An 18,610-nucleotide genomic window follows, 5' to 3' on the forward strand; every position below is an offset into this window, starting at 1 on the left:
AGTTCCTAGCGCAGCTGACTCTCCTTTTTTACTCTCTGTGCCAAACTTTGACACGCAGCAGAGTTAAACCAGTTTTCTTGTTCAGCAGGAGACTGTCTCAGCTCTCGGCTAGGTGAAGGTTTCTGCAGTGAACAGGAGGGGTTAAAGGTTTACAAAGACCTCCAGAGAGATTTTGAGGAAAAATGATAAACCTTTCTGGATGTCCAGCTCAGACCTGTAAATATTTCAGCAGCTCCTTCAGAAGAGTGACAACACCGCTGCTTGAATCCAAGTAAACTCTCTATCACCTGTTGCTGAAACACAAAAACAGACAAATATCTGAACCTTTCACACGGTTTATTAGCATGTGTTCATGTTTTTATTCAATTAAACACAAGGTTAACATCATTACCTGACTGATACAATCAAACGATGACTCTCGATCCACAACTTCAGCTACTCAGAATGAGCTGGGAGTTAATTAACAGGGAAAAATAAGCAGATGGCGGCTTCTTTGTGTGTGTGTGTGTGTGTGTGTGTGTGTGTGTGTGTGTGTGTGTGTGTGTGTGTGTGTGTGTGTGTGTGTGCTGTAGGTCTATCTGTAGTTCCAGAGGTAAACCAGTCTGTGAGGCTGAAACTTCTCCCGGCACAGAGGACACTCTGCCTGTGAGAAACAAACGCACAGTTTTGATGAGTTACATCAGCGCACACTCAGAGCGTTACTGTTAGTTGTATTCCAGGACCCCAAATGAAATAACTGACCCAAAATATGAGATGCTCAGCCCAAAACACAACTTTTTCTCAGTTACTTCATTCCACCTTTTAATACATTTTTTAAATTATATTTCAGGTCTTTGTTATGAATTGAGCTTTCAAAGGTCTTCGTATCTTTTGCCATCTGTTTCCATCCAAAGCCTGCTTTGATTAGCTGATAAATACCAGAATGTGTTAGTTTTTCATTGACATACTTGTCTGCATGAAACCTCCTCAGATTTTTAAGACTTAAGTTCTTGTTTCCTTGAACAGTGTTTCACTAAAAATGCGGAAAATGTGGCCCTGCTCACTGCCACCTCCTCAGTACTAGGTTAAAAATATTTATGTGAGTTTGGAAGAACATTGTAAAACTGGATGTACAAGCTGCACTTTTACAGTTTTTCTCGATTGTTTACACACAATTTTTGGTGCCTGAGACACAATGACCACAACATATAACCAATGCACCAACTCCATGAACCAAGTCTGCTAAACTATAAGCACAATTCCTGCTTTACACTCAGAGTGCAGATCTACAACACACTTTTTTCAAAACACTACACACAATTCTCTGAGTTTTGGCACAATTTTCATGAAGTAAACTTCTTGTTTTCACAAAAAAAACAATGCCACTCAAAAAAGTACAATTAATATTCCTATTATGCACACTGACTCATCACATGGGTAAACACCTGTCACACATTTTTACAATTAGCAATCAGAGCTTTAGCATAAAAGGGCAACAGGTGAGTTTCTCTGTTTTGGAACAATGGATGCCAACATTGAAATCAGGGGGAGACCCAGAGGTGTGAGAATGAGAGAAGGAGGACGCGGAGGACGTGGAGGATGAGGAGGACAAGGATGACGAGGAGGACGAGGACGGGGACGATGAAGGATGAGGGCCATAATCTCTGATGAGATCAGGGCCACTTTGGTTGACCATGTGGTAAACCATGGTCTAACAATGAGGGAGGCTGGGCAAAGGGTGCAGCCAAATTTGAGCAGATACACAGTGGCATCCATCATCTGGACATCCCAAAATGAAAATAGGTAAGAAATTAGTCTTACTAGTATTAGGAAATTGTTGTACTGCAATTCAACACAGTACTCAATAAGTACAGTATTACAGTATTGCCAGTGGACTGTTCTGAAGGACTGTAAAAAAGTAAATTGTTTATTTGAGAAATGTATTCCTTCTTTTTTATCCCTTCACAATATTTACAATATTTCACTCTCTGTATTGCAGAGCTGAAAGACGACCATCAAGAGGAGGCCGGGAGTGTCTACTGTCTCCTGAACAGGAAAATCAAATTGTGAACATTGTCCTCGAGAATAATGCCATTACATTACGACAAATCCAAAGATAAGTACTAGAAAACAATGACATTTTTCCAAATGTTGATAGAATAAGTTTATCCACTCTGGACCGTGTCTTGCGAAGAAATTCTCTGAAGATGAAGCAAGTCTACAGAGTTCCCTTTGAACGCAATTCAGACAGAGTCAAAGAACTGTGATATAACTATGTGCAAGTAAGTCCTCTACAATCCTGTAACTGATGCATACCCTGAAAACTGTAAATATTATACATGTTTTAGTATTGGAATCATAATGAATGTATTTCACAATAGTGACCACTCCATGCCTATTTCTGATATTATCCTGTGTCTTTCAGAGAGTCCTTGAGCTAGAGGTGGCTGCAGTGGAGCACCAGTTTGTCTTTATTGATGAGGTTGGATTCAACCTCACAAAAAGACGTAGAAGGGGAAGGAACATCATCGTCCATTTTGTGTTCTGAGTCAAAAACAAACGAACAAAAAAAACAATTCTAAAATATTTTGCAAGAAGTGTCACACTGAACACAAAAAGACCCGAGTCATGATGAATATTATGTAATCACAGTGTTTTACACTGAGCACATTAGTGTTCAACTGGTTCATATGAATGTTTGTCCATATAGTGGTTTGTGTGTGTCATTTGGAGACAAAACACCATTTTGAGAAGAATAAAGACTGTTTTGGATGTAAAGTTTCATTTTGCAGGAGAATTGAGGGGTTTTGAGAAATGTGTGAGTGATTTTTTGATTTGTGTGTAGAGTTCTGAGAATAAGAGGCATCCTTTCAGAAAATGTGTGTAAACAATCAAGAAAAACTGTAAGACCTGGGTTTTCATCTAAAAAGTGTCCTGTGTCTTATACACCGGTGCCACTTATACACCAGTATTTAATAGCTGATTGAGGAATTGAGCTGTATGTTTGAGGTTTTGCTTACTCCTCCTCTGACTGACTTCAGCTCTGTGATGAAGGTGACTGATGAAGATGATGATACCAGTCTGTGATGAACTGTGGCTGCAGGAACTCGAGCCTCACCTTGGTGTTGCACCACTCGGTGATGCACTCCCAGCAGAAGAGGTGTCCACAGGGGGTGGAGGTGGAGTGTCTTCTCTCCTCCAGACAGAGGATGCAGTGAGCGGCTCTGGGGCTCGGTGTCCTCTGAGGACTGGAAACAGACAGTTCAAAGACTTCAGAGAGTTTTTCATGCAGCAGTCAGACAACAAGGCTTCTGTTAGAAAACCTGCAGTGGTCAGTTCTGTCAGGCTGTGGTTGTGTAACTAGCTTTAAATCTACAACTGGAGTAGTCTCCGCTTTTTGTCCTGAATGAATCTAAAACAAGCCAAAACAAGGATCAGCAACAAAAACATTTAGATTACCCCATGGGGTGCTCTTTGTTCCAGGAAGTAAATGGTTCTTGCAATGCATTATGGCTGAAGTCCCATACAAATAACACAAAACAGTGTTATTTGTATGTATTGTTTGTTTGTGTGTATTTCTCCAGACATCCGGTGATGTCTGGAGGAAAAAATAAGAGTGCAGGCATTTCCACTCCAGACCAGTAGATGGCAGTAAAACATAACAAAGGCCATTCAGAAAACATGATCCAAAGAAAGCAGACACAGGTTAGTATCTTAACATGCAACACCTCAATTAGCCCGTTAGCACGGAGGTTATTCAGTCTGTGCAGGCTTTGATCTGATGTTTGGAGGGATCCACCTGAACAATGTTGACGTACTTTTAATTTAAAGGGCATGCCGCTGGTTAAAGACAACAGTTAAGAGATTAATGGGAAAATAACTTAAAAACAATATCCTGAAAGAAATTCTGAAATGAATAAAGCACAGGGTCTCCTGGTGACATTTTAGTATGTTTATTTTTCTTTCCTCATTAAAAACTGTGATTTGAAGGTGACGTTACAGAGGGGAGTCCCACTGCTTCTGCCTCTGTTTAACATTAATAAACATGGATCAGACTGTCATTCCTTAAGGTTATGACTATGAGCCTGTTAGGAAAGATGGAGATCAGGAACAGGGCAGGATTAGGAGAAATGACTGTAGGAGAGCAGTGGAGTTGTGGTGTGACGAGAACCAGAGGAGAACGGAGCAGGTGTCCTGGTGAGTGAGCACTGTTAGCAAGTGATATGTACCCTACAGCTGTGTTCACATCCGCGTATTTAAAATTTGAAATCAGATACACCGATTTAAAAATAAGTAGTACGTGTAAGAGCTGACTGTACAGCAACGCACTTTGAGTCGTCATTATAAAGCCCATAGAGAGACAGACAAAGAGGTCTGTCAGAGGTCTATCCACTGATCTAGAGTCAGAAAACAAAGACTTAGCTACAGTGCTCAGCTCACGTTTTCGTTGGGTTGAATCTCTGGGCTGAATCTCTGACAAAATGTCTTTATGCATCTTGATTGTTGTTAGATACTTATCTGATAAGGATATTTTGACATGGATTAAAAAAAAAACTAAACCAGGATGACTTCCCCAGGACTTTTTCTGTGTCTGACCAGCTGCCGTAAACTGGATATCCTCTGACACGTTCAGCTGAAGGTCTCCAGTTTACAGGGCCACTCTTTAAACTGGAACACCGGGAGCTGACAGAGACACATTCTCACTGTTTCAAAGAGTAGATCAGTTAGCCCAGGCATGAATTTGTACTCATGTTCCTGGGTCAGAAAGCACCTGTGCAGATGAACCCTATGTGGAGAACTGTAATGTCACATGTCTCTGGCTCTTCTGTCTCATCCTGGCTCTGTACCTGATGTTCCTGTACAGCTTCCACTCCTGCCTAGCCCTCTGTCTCTGCCTGAAGTTGTAGATCTGCAGACACACAGCGATGAGCAGTTGGAGGAGGGAAATGGTCCCCAGCAGCCTGTAGCTGCTCCTGATGCTCCCATCATTGCCGTTCAGCCTCGTGAGCCGCAGCTACACAAACACACAAAAGACAATAACACACAGAAAAATCACGAGGGTATGGAGCGTTAAATAAATCCAACAGGCTGTGATTCAGGTTAAACTGATACCAGATTTCACAACAGATCAGTAGCAACTACTGTTTCATAACAGAAGTCATACAGCTCGGCGCATGCTCTGCTGTGACGACACTGTCTGTACGTGCCTCTCTGTACGCTGTCCTGTCTTTACTGTTTCTAGTCTTGTTTTGCTTGTCAGTATCTTGTGTTTGCCTGGCATTGTCTATCACTGTGACAACACTACATAAAGTGACTTGGAGCATATTGTTCTTGATATGGATTATCTGGAATAGTTGTGTACTGCCAACCGGCCTCCCCAGCAGGAGAGAAATTACCTACACCTGGGGAGATCTGCTACAACTCCGGCCTCTCCCAGCAGAGATCCGTCCAAGGAAAAGGGGTAGGCAAGGGGGGGCACACACCAAGATGGAAAGGCAAACCTTCAAACCCCCTCTCCCAGCCATCATTCTGGCAAATGTGCAGGCTCTATTGAATAAAATAAGCATTCTCCATGCGAGATGCATGGTGGAGAGGACATTCTGGGAGGCTTGCATGATCGCCCTGACTGAAACTTGGTTCAACATGGTGGTCCCTGACACCAAGGTGCAACTTGACATCTTCACCGTCTTCGGAGCAGACCAGCCAAGGGAGCAGGTGGAGGGGTCTGTGTGTACATCAACAACAGGTGGTGTAACAACATCACAATGGCTAACGTGCAAAACCTCCTGTCTGCAAAATTTTCTGATTTCACTCTGGATGATGAGAAGAAGGAAAGCTGCTCACATTCAGTCTTCAGTTAATATCTTAAAATAGTCTAAAATCAGTGTGTCATGCATTGAGTATCCTTAACAAATAGCATTCAGCATTGTTTTTTTTTTTTAGTTTTCTCAAAAAAGTGAATTTTGCAGATAGGAGGTTTCTCATTTCAGTCATTGATAAAAGTACATAAACGCTACTGTACCCCTGACCTGGAGCTGTTGACACTTACCAATCACCCCTTTCAATCTCCCACAAGAAGTTCCCACTGTCGGGATCATCTAAGGTTATATCCCTCCTAGCGTTAACGCTATTACTGCAGCTGAGCTAGTGGCTAACTACGCTAGCAGCTGGTGTTTGTCGGGGATTTTAACAGCTGCAGACTCAACAGTGCCCTACCATCATTCCAACAATATGTGGACATACCAACGAGAGGAAAGAATATTTTGGACTTGTGTTATGGCAACATCACAGACGTGTTCATCCACCATTGGGCTGTGTGGACCATAACATTGTTGTTCTACTTCTGGGTTACAAGCCAGTATTGAAGCGCTACAAACCACAGACCTATACCGTCATGCAGTGGTTGGGGGACGCCACTGCACAATTGTAGGGGTCGCTGACGTACACAGATGGCAGTTTAGATGACAGGGTTTCTGTCATTACGGACAATATAAAATTCTGCACCAACACAACCATACCAGTAAGAACTTTCAAAAGATATCCAAACTTAAAACCCTAGATCACCCCACAGATCAGACATCGCTTCAGGCAAAAACATACTGCATATCAAAAGCAGGACTGGGTTGCACCTAAAGTCATGAACCGTCAAATAAAGAATATCATCAATGCCAAACTCAATACAAACAGAAACTACAACAAAAATTCAGCAGCATGAACACTAAACAGGCGTTGAACTATGGAACCCCAAAATATTCATAATTAAATAAATAAAAACGACATTTTGAAATTAATACCATTTCGATAAATAACAGACAAATACATAATATGGCCGTTTAATTGTAAAATAAGGCAATGTTATTATGATATATGTTTTATTATTCTTTAATATTGAATTATTATGATAAAATATTTCATAATGATTATTTTAACAATTTCATACTTTTTTTAAATAATTACTTTTTACCTAATTTTCAAGCTTTTATTTAAAAAAAAAACGTTTTTAACAAAGTCCATTTTCATTTCATAATGCCCTTTTCCACAATGGCCTTTTTTATTTCATAATGTCCTTTTTCATCAGAATGACTTGGTCTGTCAATCAAAGCTAGAGGGTGGGACCTGTGCTAGCATTTGGTAGCGTCGTTGCTGGGCTGTTGTTTAGTGAACTTCCAGACACCACCTCATTAAAAACACGCTGCTGCTGCTAAAGTCCTTTCTCAGGCTCAGGTCTTCTGCTGCTGTCCAACCGATTTGCAACTTCCTTGAGCAACTCGGAAACGGTCTTCTGTTCTGCAGCCATTCTTTCTGAAGGGTAGCATGCATTCATAGGTTTTCCAGACTTAGCGTCTTCTCGTTTGAACCGATGTTGCAAGTGCTGCTGCAATGTCTGTGTATAGGATCAGCCAATTACTGAACTGGCTCCGCCTTCAAGCTTTGATTGACAGACCAAGATATTATGCTGAAAAACGACATTATGAAATAAAGAGGCCGTTGTGAAAAAGAACATTTTGAAATAAAATTGACTTTGTAAAAAAACGTTTTTTTATTTTATAAAAGCTTGGAAAATGAATAAAAAGTATTTATTTTAAAAAAGTATGAAATTGTTTAAATGATCATCATGAAATATTTAATTATAAGAATTCGATATTAAAGGATAATAAAACATATTTCATAATAGCATTGCCTTATTTCACAATTTAATTGCCATATTATATGCTTGTCTGTTATTTCATCAAAATGGTATTTATTTCAAAATGTTGTTTTTATTTATTTAATTATGAATCTTTTGGGGTTCCATATTGAACAAGGTAAGAACACTTAGTGGCTATATCCCCAAAACAAGACCCACTGCGATAACTGACCCAGCCACTTTGCTGAAAATCTGAACACATTTTATGGCCGTTTGACACAATCAACTACACCCCGGAATGAAGATCACTGCTTAAACTAACCATCCCCATCCAAGAACCACCTCATGCTGCTCCTTTCACAGTAGAGGACGTGCGCCTGCAGCTGAAACGGTGCAAACCTGGCAAGGCTTCAGGTCCGGATGGTGTCGAGGCACGAGTGCTTAGGCACTGTGCTACAGAGCTTTATCCCATTCTTCACTCTATCTTCTGGGATTCCAACAAGTCTCAGTTCCAACTCTATGGAGAACATCCACCATCATACCTGTACCCAAGAAACCCTGTCCCTCAGAATCCAACCACTATTTACCAGTTGCACTCACCTCAGTAATCATGAAATGCCTTGAAAAATTGATACTCAACATCATCCTCCCAATAGTCAGACCGCAATTGGACAGTTATCAGTTTGCATACAAGGCTTAAAGGGGGAGACAGGATGCTGTGGCATGCCTCCTACATTCCCTCCTGCAACACCTGGAAAAACTCAGTAACTTCGCCACAGTCCTCTTCATTGACTTCAGTTCTGTCTCCAACACCATCCAGCATCATCAGATGATCAGGGAGCTTCACCATCTCAACGTCCCTCCCCTTCTCATTCACTGGATACTAGGGCCAGCCCTAGTATCCAGTGAATGAGAAGGGGAGGGGTAAACGATTATTTTTAAAACAATTAATCGGGCGATTATTTTATCAATTAGTCGACTAATCTAATGATTAATTGGGTGATTAGTTTGACGATTATTTTTCTGTTGTTCAATTATTTCAAAACCATAATGTATCCCAAATAAATGCCAAAACGATCTCTCTCATAACAGAGCCAAATAAACAACACTGTTTCGCACAGCAAAATGCAAAATATAGAACAAAATAAAAAAAAAATAAAAAGGCCAGTCTGTTTACTCTTACAGCTGCAACTAACAATTATTTTTTAAGTCGACTAATCAATAGATTAGTTGATTAATCACTGTTATTTTGTGTCTCAACCTAATTTGGCCTTTAAAATGTGCAGACCTTTATAACTCAACGTGTGTGTTGCATTTTCGCTGCATTTACCCAGAATTAGGTTCTCACCTCTGATTGGTCAGCCCTGTGTCATGTTTGTTTGTCTTTATTTCATTCATGATGACATAAAAAAATATAAGTACTAGGCCTGGGCGATATATCGATTATATCGATTAATTCAAATTTTTCCTCTTGGACGATTTAAAAAATGAAAAATTCGAATTTTTTCTCACCACTGTTGCGCACCTTTTATACCGAAGTGCTGACTCAGCGTGTGTAGCGTTATTTAACAGTTCACGAACAAAACAACAGAAACCTAAATGTCATAAAAATGTTCTTGCGCGTCTTTGACACCCAGCACCTTGACGGACACGTGTTCCTCATAGTCCGTATCAACAACCCAAAGAGGTTGATATAAACTACACCTCTCGTCAGTAAACGTTCAAATCCATTTCCTCCAATCCTCAGTTTTCTATCTGTCACTTTTCAGGAGTTTAGATCTTTGACTGAAACATTTACAAAGCCAGGACCCTTTAATGTTCACCTGCAGACTATTATTAATGATGTGATTGACGTGCGTAAAACCTGCTGCTCTTCAAGTTAATACTTTGAACATTTTGAGATTTAGATAGTAAAGATATATACATTAGTTTTTCTCAGAACATCCTTCCTCTACCAAAGAAAATCCCCTCTTATGGTAATTTGGATGGATCATGATTTGTGAAAACAGACTGCGGGGTGGGAGACGGGACGACGATAGGCGATCGAACAGAGCGGCGCGCTGCTCGGACAGACATGACTGAGAAGTCTGGGTAAATCTGAGTCCTGTCTTTCCCTGCAACTCCCTCTGCTCCGCCAACTAAATCCTCCATTTAGCATAAATCCATCTGCTGACGAACAGAGCAACATAACGAACCAGCATCAGGTGTGCTCTGTCAAGCAGGGGCGGACCAGACTTTTTAGACTGGGGTGCCCGACCAGGGAACTGACTTATGTAGGGAGGCATGGAATTTGTGAGCCCAAACTTGAATAAATAGCTTTTATTTTTACATATTTGTTTGTATTAAAATTAAAGGATAAACAGTCTACAACTTTAAAAAATAAAACTAAACAGAAATTAAGTGTATTTTTTAATCATTTAACCCTAGAATATAACTGAATAGCGCTGTAGTGCACTGAAACAGTACCGTACATGCTTTTCCTTGCAGTATTTTTAAATTCAAAACGACCAAAATGGTGCAGCTTTCACTGTGAATGTAAATAAGTCTGCCTCCTTTAAAACTACAAGTTGAAGTTACTGAAACAGAAGAGCTGAAAATTCAAATTCCAAGAGTCAAATAGAGGTTAGTTTTATTAAGTTTTTGACAAAATCAAAACAAAACTGTTTTTGAGTTTTCTCTGTCATATGTACTTATTGTTTTTTTTAAAGGAAAAAAAAAATCGTCAAAAAATCGTAAATCAAATTTTTTGTGAAAAAAATCTGAGATTTCTATTTTTCAGCCATATCGTCCAGCCCTAATAAGTACTATCCAAAAAAATTAAATTAATCTCAAAATGAATGAAGCAGGTAACAGGGAAATGAAGTTGTTGTACGCAGGACAGACCTCTTATTAGTGACTTTGGTCTTGTTTTCTAATGTTTATTTGCTGATTGGGGCTTTGCTCTCTGTATGATCCCGTCTGACTCTCTCCCAGCTCTCCATGACAACGCGTTTAGTTTCGTTTCTCTACATGCGCTATTTCGCTCATGCGCACTCCGCCCCTCCTCCTCCCGCGCTGAGTGTTACCGGTGCAGTGTGAGCTTAAAAGTGAGAGCTCCATCAGATAAATGTCCTCTCTTTTCAAAAGTTAGGAGAGCTTTGACACTAGTTTGTGACTCAGATCTTGAAAAACAGTCTGTAACAGAGAGTGAAGGAGACTCTCTAAATCACGCTATCAGACGCTAAACTCCGGGAGCTGTCAGGCTGTCCAGGCCGGAGATGCAGAGCCTCCGACAGGGCACAGCGCTCTCTGGGGATGGAGATTTTCCTCATCAATATTCCTCACGTATGAACTTAGTGACCTTTTCCCATAAAAGTATCCAATAACTAGTGCTGCGTTGGGGAAAAGGTGCGATTTGCGATTAGGTGGACAATATTGCGATTGCGATTGTGCTTGCGATTTAATAAAAAAAGTTGTGTCATGATGAGTCTACAGACTTGCTTGGTTATCATGGAGAAAAATCTGAATTGCATGTGCCGACATTGCGATTGCGATTGCGATAACCTCTTTTGCGATTACGTAATTGCATGTGCTGACATTGCGATTGCGATAATCGTGCAGCCCTACCAATAACACAGCACCTCACGCTGTGAACTGAAGTTACAGATAAGTATTACCCATTGGTATTTGATTTCACCATGTGACAACGACAATAAAAACAATAATATGACGCATTGACTATTAAAATTTGCTTCGATTAATTTTTATCGTCGACGTAGCCGATTATGTCAACTAATCGTTGCAGCCCTACTGGATACATAAGGTGGGTTTCCACCAAGCAGACCCGGTTCGGTTCATCTCAGTACAGCGCGCATTTTGTGGCGTTGCCACTGACTTATCCTGGGACAGATCCCTAAATAACCGAGTTGAGCCGTCACACTTTTTGGGACCCTTTGGTATGGATGCCAGACTGAACCAATCCGATCCCAGAAGGTGGAGCTACAATACTGCAGACCATTGATTGGTAGAAAGAATGGTCACTTCCTGTGTGACAGCAGCGGCTGTATTTCTCCTGCTGGCTCACAGACTTCTCTGAAACAAAGTTTGATTGTTCTTTGCATCAAAGAGCTACATGCCAATCACAGAGGACGAAATGCTGCATGTCCTCCATCGTTGCTCTTTGTTAACTGCGTTACTTTTCTCTTCTTCGTTGGATTTAGTAGCGGGGTACACTGTGTCACGCTGCAATGGCGTCACACTATTATTTAACAGTTGAGGCTTTCGGCATCCGGCTTACATATGCAGCCTACCACGAGAGGGCACTGCTGTGGAAACGGAAACTGGATCAGGCTTAACTGAACCAAACTGAGCCAAACCATACTGAACCGAACCGGACTGCTTGGTGGAAACGCGGCTATAGTCTTCTCACTGACAGGCTACAAGAAGTTAGAATGGGCAGTATAACACCTTCTTCCACCATCACCAACACCGGAGCCCCTCAGAGGTGTGTCTTAAGCCCTTTCCTGTACACCCTCTACACTAATGACTGCGCCAGCCCCTCATCAATCACCACACAAATCTAATACTCTGATGACACTGCCATACAGGGCTTGACATCATGCGGGCATGCTTCAGCAGGAGCTTTGTCCCCTCTGCCATCACTTTGCTGAACAAGGGACCCAAGTGACTCTGGTATGCTGTAAATATGTGTTTGACAACGCATGGCTATGAGTTTTTCTGTAAGGGCATGGATATGGAGGTTAATGTTCGTGTATGTGTACTTCATCCTGTTTGTGTATGTGTACTTTTTCTGTGCAGACAGTGGCAACAAATTTCCTGTGAAGGACATTGAAAGGATCTATCTAAAGCTCAGATCTGCAGCAGGAATCATCGTCTGGGTGACAAATCACACAACCCCATAGCTACGTATTCAACAAGCCAGCATCTACAGTCGTCTGTGAGAGAAGTGGCAGAAACAAACAAGAAACATCTGAACAAACCAAACATTTCGTCACCTGCAACCATTTCCTAGGATATTCAGAGGAGAGAAAGAGCTCCTGCAAAGCATAGATACATTTTAAGAGTGAACATGTAAGTGGACACCTACATAGGTGATACCAGCCATCCTCTTGGACAGGTGATAGAACGAGCCGCTGATGTAAAACAGAGCCACGTGCAGTCGGTGCAGGAGGGACAGACTCTGCTGAAGCACGAACACAACCGGCAGACATGCTTTCTTCTGCGGCTCTGACAGCATCCCAACAACCGTTCGCATCCACCTCTTCAGCCACGACTCCAGGCTCCACCATCTGGATGCTGCCTGCCGCCGGCCAATGCCCGTCTGACTCTCCTGCCCTCCCTCTAGCTCGTTCTCCAGACACACCAGGACCTTATCCAGGACATATGGGAAGAAGGCGTGACAGAAGATGAAGAGGCCGCGTCGGGCCAGTGTGGGGATCTGACGTTTGGAGGGGTCCACCTGGACAATGTTGACGTACTCTTCTCCTAGAGTCTGAAAGCCTAGAGAGGATAAATATGTTCAACCAAAGGCAACTTTCAAACAAAGCATAGACAGCCTTTGAGCCATCCTTTGTTGAAAAGCACCTGAGAGAGTCGTTAAACCGTAGTACACAACGTCTGACAGCAGCTCTATCTCTCTCCTCCAGTCCAGCCATCTTTTAGATCCTTCAGAAAGAGAAAAACACATTTTAAAAAACTTTAACTCTGAAAACAAGTCAATTTTCTGACACAGCTGACAGCTATCACCAGTGTGAACAAACAGTTGCTTCATTAGTTTGACAAACATAAGAACTGTGAGCTTCTGCACAGTCTGGTGAATTCCTGAGATCTCTTTACAAACAAAGCTTTTCATGGAAATTACAACCAATTAATGTGACATATACTTTGTTTTTTATGTCTTTATAAAAATTTAATTTTTGTTCTATTACTACATTTATGCTCATTCATAGTGTACTGAGCAGTTTAACCAACTTTGAAAATTGATGACAACACTTTGAAAGTTGTTAGCCCTGAAATTTAAATCACAGTTCCTCCTCCATTTTGTCTTTTTGAACTGAGCAGAATTAAAGTTTTCTCAGCCAGGCAATGAAGCCCTGTGCATTAACATGAAGTGAGAATATAAAATAAATGGTTCATTTACAGAGGGCATGTAGTTTATGAGTTAGGAGTTTATAACTCTTTATTGCCACCGTTCAGTCATACAATTACTTGGACTTTAACCTCCATACACTAATATTTGCACAGCACACATAATACCAGATGCTCATATCATATTTCCTCATCATTCACTGAATAAGTTAGTAACTCATTTAAATTAGGATCTCTTTCACCTCTACTAGAGGCATTTTTTAAGAGACACCAGTACTTTGACTGAATTTCTACTGAAGGTACTCCATCCACCAAAGAATTAAAACCCATTATTTAAATGTTGTGTGGTTTTCCAAAAGTCTACAACCCAACGTAACACAACAAAGACCCAATGGGCACCTCTGTTTGAAGACACTGCAGGTATAAAAATAACATAACAACAACTACTACAACAACAAACAACAATAATAATAACTAATAAAAGAAAAAGAAGAAGACGAAGAAGACGAAGAAGAAAAAGAAGAAGAAGAATAGCAAACTGAGGCAGCAACAAAGCTCAACATAGACTGATACCATGAGGACCAGAGGTAAGAAGTAATTAAGAAAAAGAGGGGAACATACACGGTAGGGAAAAATAAAAACAACAAAATTAAGAAATTAGATGAATAAATAAAAGAAGATGAAATTATGATGGTAAAAATAAAACAAGAAGTAAAAAAACACACAATGAAAATTGTCACTTTTACAAAAAATAATCAAAGTTAACTTTTAAAAATACTAGAAATAACAATGATAAATTTTGATGTGACTGCAAGGTAAAGCAGAGTCGTAAATCTTGGAATATAATTTAAAAACAGGTAAATCTTACAGTTAAGATACAGATAAGTAAGAAAGTAGAAATGGCGTAAAGGCAAAAGCAGTAAAAAGCTTTGGTTAAAAGGCAGCTCATGGTTCTATTCATGCACCAGGTAGGGAGCACAGCCAGTGGAGAGCAATGGGAAAGTAATGTACGGGTTATAAAGACAAACAATAGCTATAGTTACAGTTTTTCCCCAATGTTAGTCATATGTTTGTATATATGAAACATTCCATAGATTTACCTGCAAGTGTTTGAAAAGCTTCGTTAGCGTTGTTCCTCAGAAAGGTTTGATAATATTCATCCTTCTGACGGGACCGAATCAACTGAGACTGATTAGCAGGAGCGAGTGGCATCCTTATCAAACATTAGACAAACTATTTCCTATAAAAAAAAGAGAAATCATGACAGAGAGTGAAGATCCTGACGCTGAAGTTTGGCATGTTTGTTTTCTTCCAGACAGGACTCAGAGCGTTAGCTTAGCAACTGCTAACTGCTCAATCTGACTAAAATACACCTCACAAGAGAGACAAAACCCCAGCAAAATAACATAAAGTAAAATATTACATGCAGTCGCTATATTTTAAAAGTCATGATATGCAGAAAAATGTCATCTCTCCAGTTTTCGAACTGATATCTCGCTAACAAACTGCTTTGTGATGAACACCGGAAATGTTATTCTGAATGAGAGACTGAGCAGCACCCTTACGGACAGCGCCACCTGACGCCCGGAGGAGGAACTACAGGCTTTTAGTTTGAACCTTATTGAGATGAGAGAATATTTGTCGTTAGATTATAGCCTTTTTTTCTTTTTTTCTTCTTCTTTTTTTTTTAACTACACATAACCAGATAAACCTCTATTATTCTTGATTTCAGGGCACTTGGTAGTGTTATCTTACAGGCAGTTTGGGTATTTTGTGTTGTATTTCTAATGCAGTGGGGGAGAGGAGAATGAAAGTCAAAATTTAAGCAACCCTGGAAATCCCCTCTCCCTCTCCACGACGAGCTGGGGCAGATGGGTAACACAATAAGCCCATTCTACCAAGGTGCTAGATTTGTTTAGAATGATTGTCGAGAGATGTGCTCGCGGCGATCAGAGGTAATGGATCGCACGCGCTGTCCGCGTGCTCGTGCTTGTGCATGAAGTAACGGAAGGGAATTGTGCTTGAGCACGGCTCAGTTGTGGTCACACTGGCCATTCCAAACGTGCTTTACGGCTGAAGCGTGCTTAGGCACGGCACGATTGGCCAGTGTGACCGCGTCCTGAGCTCCTCAGTCTCTTGTGTGCGCACTATTAAGAGAGCAACACCTTCTACACCCACTGTGCCACTTGTTACTGTCACTTCTCACTAATACTGGAGTGTCAGTTGTCTATTTATGTCTTAGCTTTGTTTTCTTTTCTTTTTTTTCTATTTTTATTGAGTAGATTTAGTTTATAGTATCTTGTTTTAACATGTTCCCAATTTTATAATTATTGCAATTGAATACAATTGCCCCCTTGTGGGTTAAGTGTTACCCCAGTCAGCAAAAAAAGTGCAGGCCAATACATTTTTGTTTGTTAACATAAAATATTAAACAAGCGGGAGACATTACAAAGCGGGTTTAAAAGATACCGTCCTGATTGTGAGTCTTGACAGTTCTCTGCACAACACTTTAAAAGTCTAACAAAATGTTAGTACGATCAGTACGATCAATGGTTTATTGACATCCGAGTGGGAAGAAGCATTGACAGCTATAGCCCCTAAATAGCTCTTTCGCAGTGGTAGCTGCCGTGCTTGATGCTCATGTTAGCTCGCCCAATTTGCGCCATGAAGGTCGGATTCATTATTTCATTATCCTCAATTTAAAAGATTTGTGGTAGAATATTAATCCCTTTTAAAGTCACTACAGCAATGACCTGATTGGTGAATTTTTTAAAAAAAATTACGACGCACAGTTCGTTGGAGTTGGTCTACTGTCGGCAAGGAGGATTCAAGCCGAACAATTTTTTATTTTTCTTTTACAGTATGAGCCTTGCCGCGCAAATTGTTGGAGTCGGCAAAGAGGATTTGAGCCGAGCCTATGTTTTTTACCGTATGCCGAGAGAAATAACGTCTAAGCAGTCAAACTCATTAATGCTGTATGTCATTGCGCCCTCGCCCATCACCCAATCTCTGCTTAAATCCAGTTGAAATAGTAGGAAAAAAGAATTTTTAAAAAGTAAGAATTACTAGAAAAAATAAAGGAATATGTTCATGGCATATAAAAACAATATTTTGCCCGAAATGTATTTTCCCTGTAACATTTACAAGCACAAGAACAAAAGTTTTACAACCCCAAAGCCTGCAGAGGAGGGAGGAGTGAGCATTATCTGCAGGTGGCAAAATGACTCTGTTGAAATGCGGTTGCCTCATCTCAGCCAATACCAAGTCTCTGCCAACAGTGCCGCAGGTTTTACGGAAGGGGGCCGATTCTCTTTGCTGGCTGGGATCTTATATTTTCTTATCTCATCTTATTTGTGATTATCACAGAGCAACAAACGGGAAAAACAAGTAGAAATTGACAACAATAGATAGATAGATAGATAGATAGATAGATAGATAGATAGATAGATAGATAGATAGATAGATAGATAGATAGATCTTTACTGTCCTTAACAGAAAATTTGTTGCCACTGTCTGTTCACAGGAAAATACACATACATATCAACAAGTTACCCTTATTATCGGCTTGGGAATGTGCCCGTTTCCAGGTTATGGACCTATGTCTTAGTCCAGATCATACACTGTATAAAACATGGAGGTAGTCTTCTCGGCATGACCTGTTTGTTCTTGATACAATGAAATAAAGCCGATCAGCAGAATTGGCCATATTGGATATGACACCAGCTCTAAGCTTCCTTTCCAACAGCTTCATGGCTCCCGCCAGTCACATGAGCTGAGCTGTGTCTCTGCTTGAACAAACAGACAATCCTAATATCTTTTGAACTGAGTTAAAAAAGAATTCACCCCTTTTAAAGTGTGTGCTGATAGTGAAATCAGTGTCTCAGCCCTTCGCTGTTTTTCCAACCAGGCTGTAAATATGTTTTGAATGCTGCAAAAGTCAGTGATTTTTTGTATTGGTGTGTACGTGGTTTCTGTTTTTTCTGTAGCCCACCTCAAGTGGATCTTCTATGAGCAGCTTTTAGCACTTCCACATATAGGCTTCATTTTTCTAAACGGGATGTTGCCCTTTGGAGCAGTGTGAAGAATGAGCACAAGGGGGGGCTGGGGTCAAGTGTGATGGCTTTGTTGTTGAGTTCAGACAAGTTGGGTGCAGGGAAGCCGATTATTTTTAAGATCTGTGTGTTTCTGAACGTGTTTCTGTTGGATGATATACTATTTATCTACACTACATACAAACATACATACATACAAACATACAAACACACATACATACATACATATATACATACATACATACATACACACACTCACATACATACACATACATACATACAAACACACATACATACATCAAACATACACACACACACACACACACACATACATACACATACATACATACAAACACACATACATACATACGTACATACATATAAACACACACATACATACATACATACGAACATACATACATACATCAGAATCAGAATCGGAATACTTTATTGATTCCCAGAGGAGGAAATTCTATATCAGTTACATCCCTTTCAGACATATAAGAAAACAAACATGGGGAAAAACAGAAATGAGATGAAACCTAGGAGCCTGCCAGCTACCCAATGCCCCTTTGCAATAGATAAGAAATGACAACATTGGGAGAGGAGAGGGGAAAAAAAACTCAATTTCATTCATTATGTTCCAGAGGGGGCGTAGTTTGAGATCAAGAAAAAAAACACCTCAGCATGAAGCACATACATACGAACATACATATATGCATACATACATACATACATACATACACACACACACACACACACACACACACACACATATATATATACCGTAAAATACCAAATAAACGCCGGGTTCCAATTAAACGCTGGGTTCCAAATAAACGCCAGGTGTAGCAGCACGTTTAGA

The 18,610-nt window shown here is 40.4% G+C and overlaps 1 protein-coding gene across 1 annotated transcript; it reads right to left on the reverse strand.

Annotated features, from left to right (window-relative positions):
* Nucleotides 1-344: 344 nt before the first annotated feature.
* On the reverse strand, nt 345-15,241 carry pex10 (peroxisomal biogenesis factor 10). Its single transcript, XM_074681377.1, has 6 exons — nt 14,794-15,241; nt 13,190-13,270; nt 12,693-13,105; nt 4,827-4,993; nt 3,098-3,227; nt 345-643 (listed from the first exon to the last, which is right to left on the reverse strand). Exons 1-6 carry the CDS (start codon nt 14,903-14,905, stop codon nt 575-577), a joined length of 972 nt encoding a protein of 323 aa, XP_074537478.1. The 5' UTR covers nt 14,906-15,241; the 3' UTR covers nt 345-574.
* Nucleotides 15,242-18,610: the final 3,369 nt, after the last annotated feature.

The sequence above is a fragment of the Halichoeres trimaculatus genome, unplaced genomic scaffold (genome assembly GCF_033239565.1).
Source record: "Halichoeres trimaculatus isolate MK-OKI-2021-1 unplaced genomic scaffold, fHalTri1.1 fHalTri1_scaffold_11, whole genome shotgun sequence".
NCBI classification, from domain to species: domain Eukaryota; kingdom Metazoa; phylum Chordata; class Actinopteri; order Labriformes; family Labridae; genus Halichoeres; species Halichoeres trimaculatus.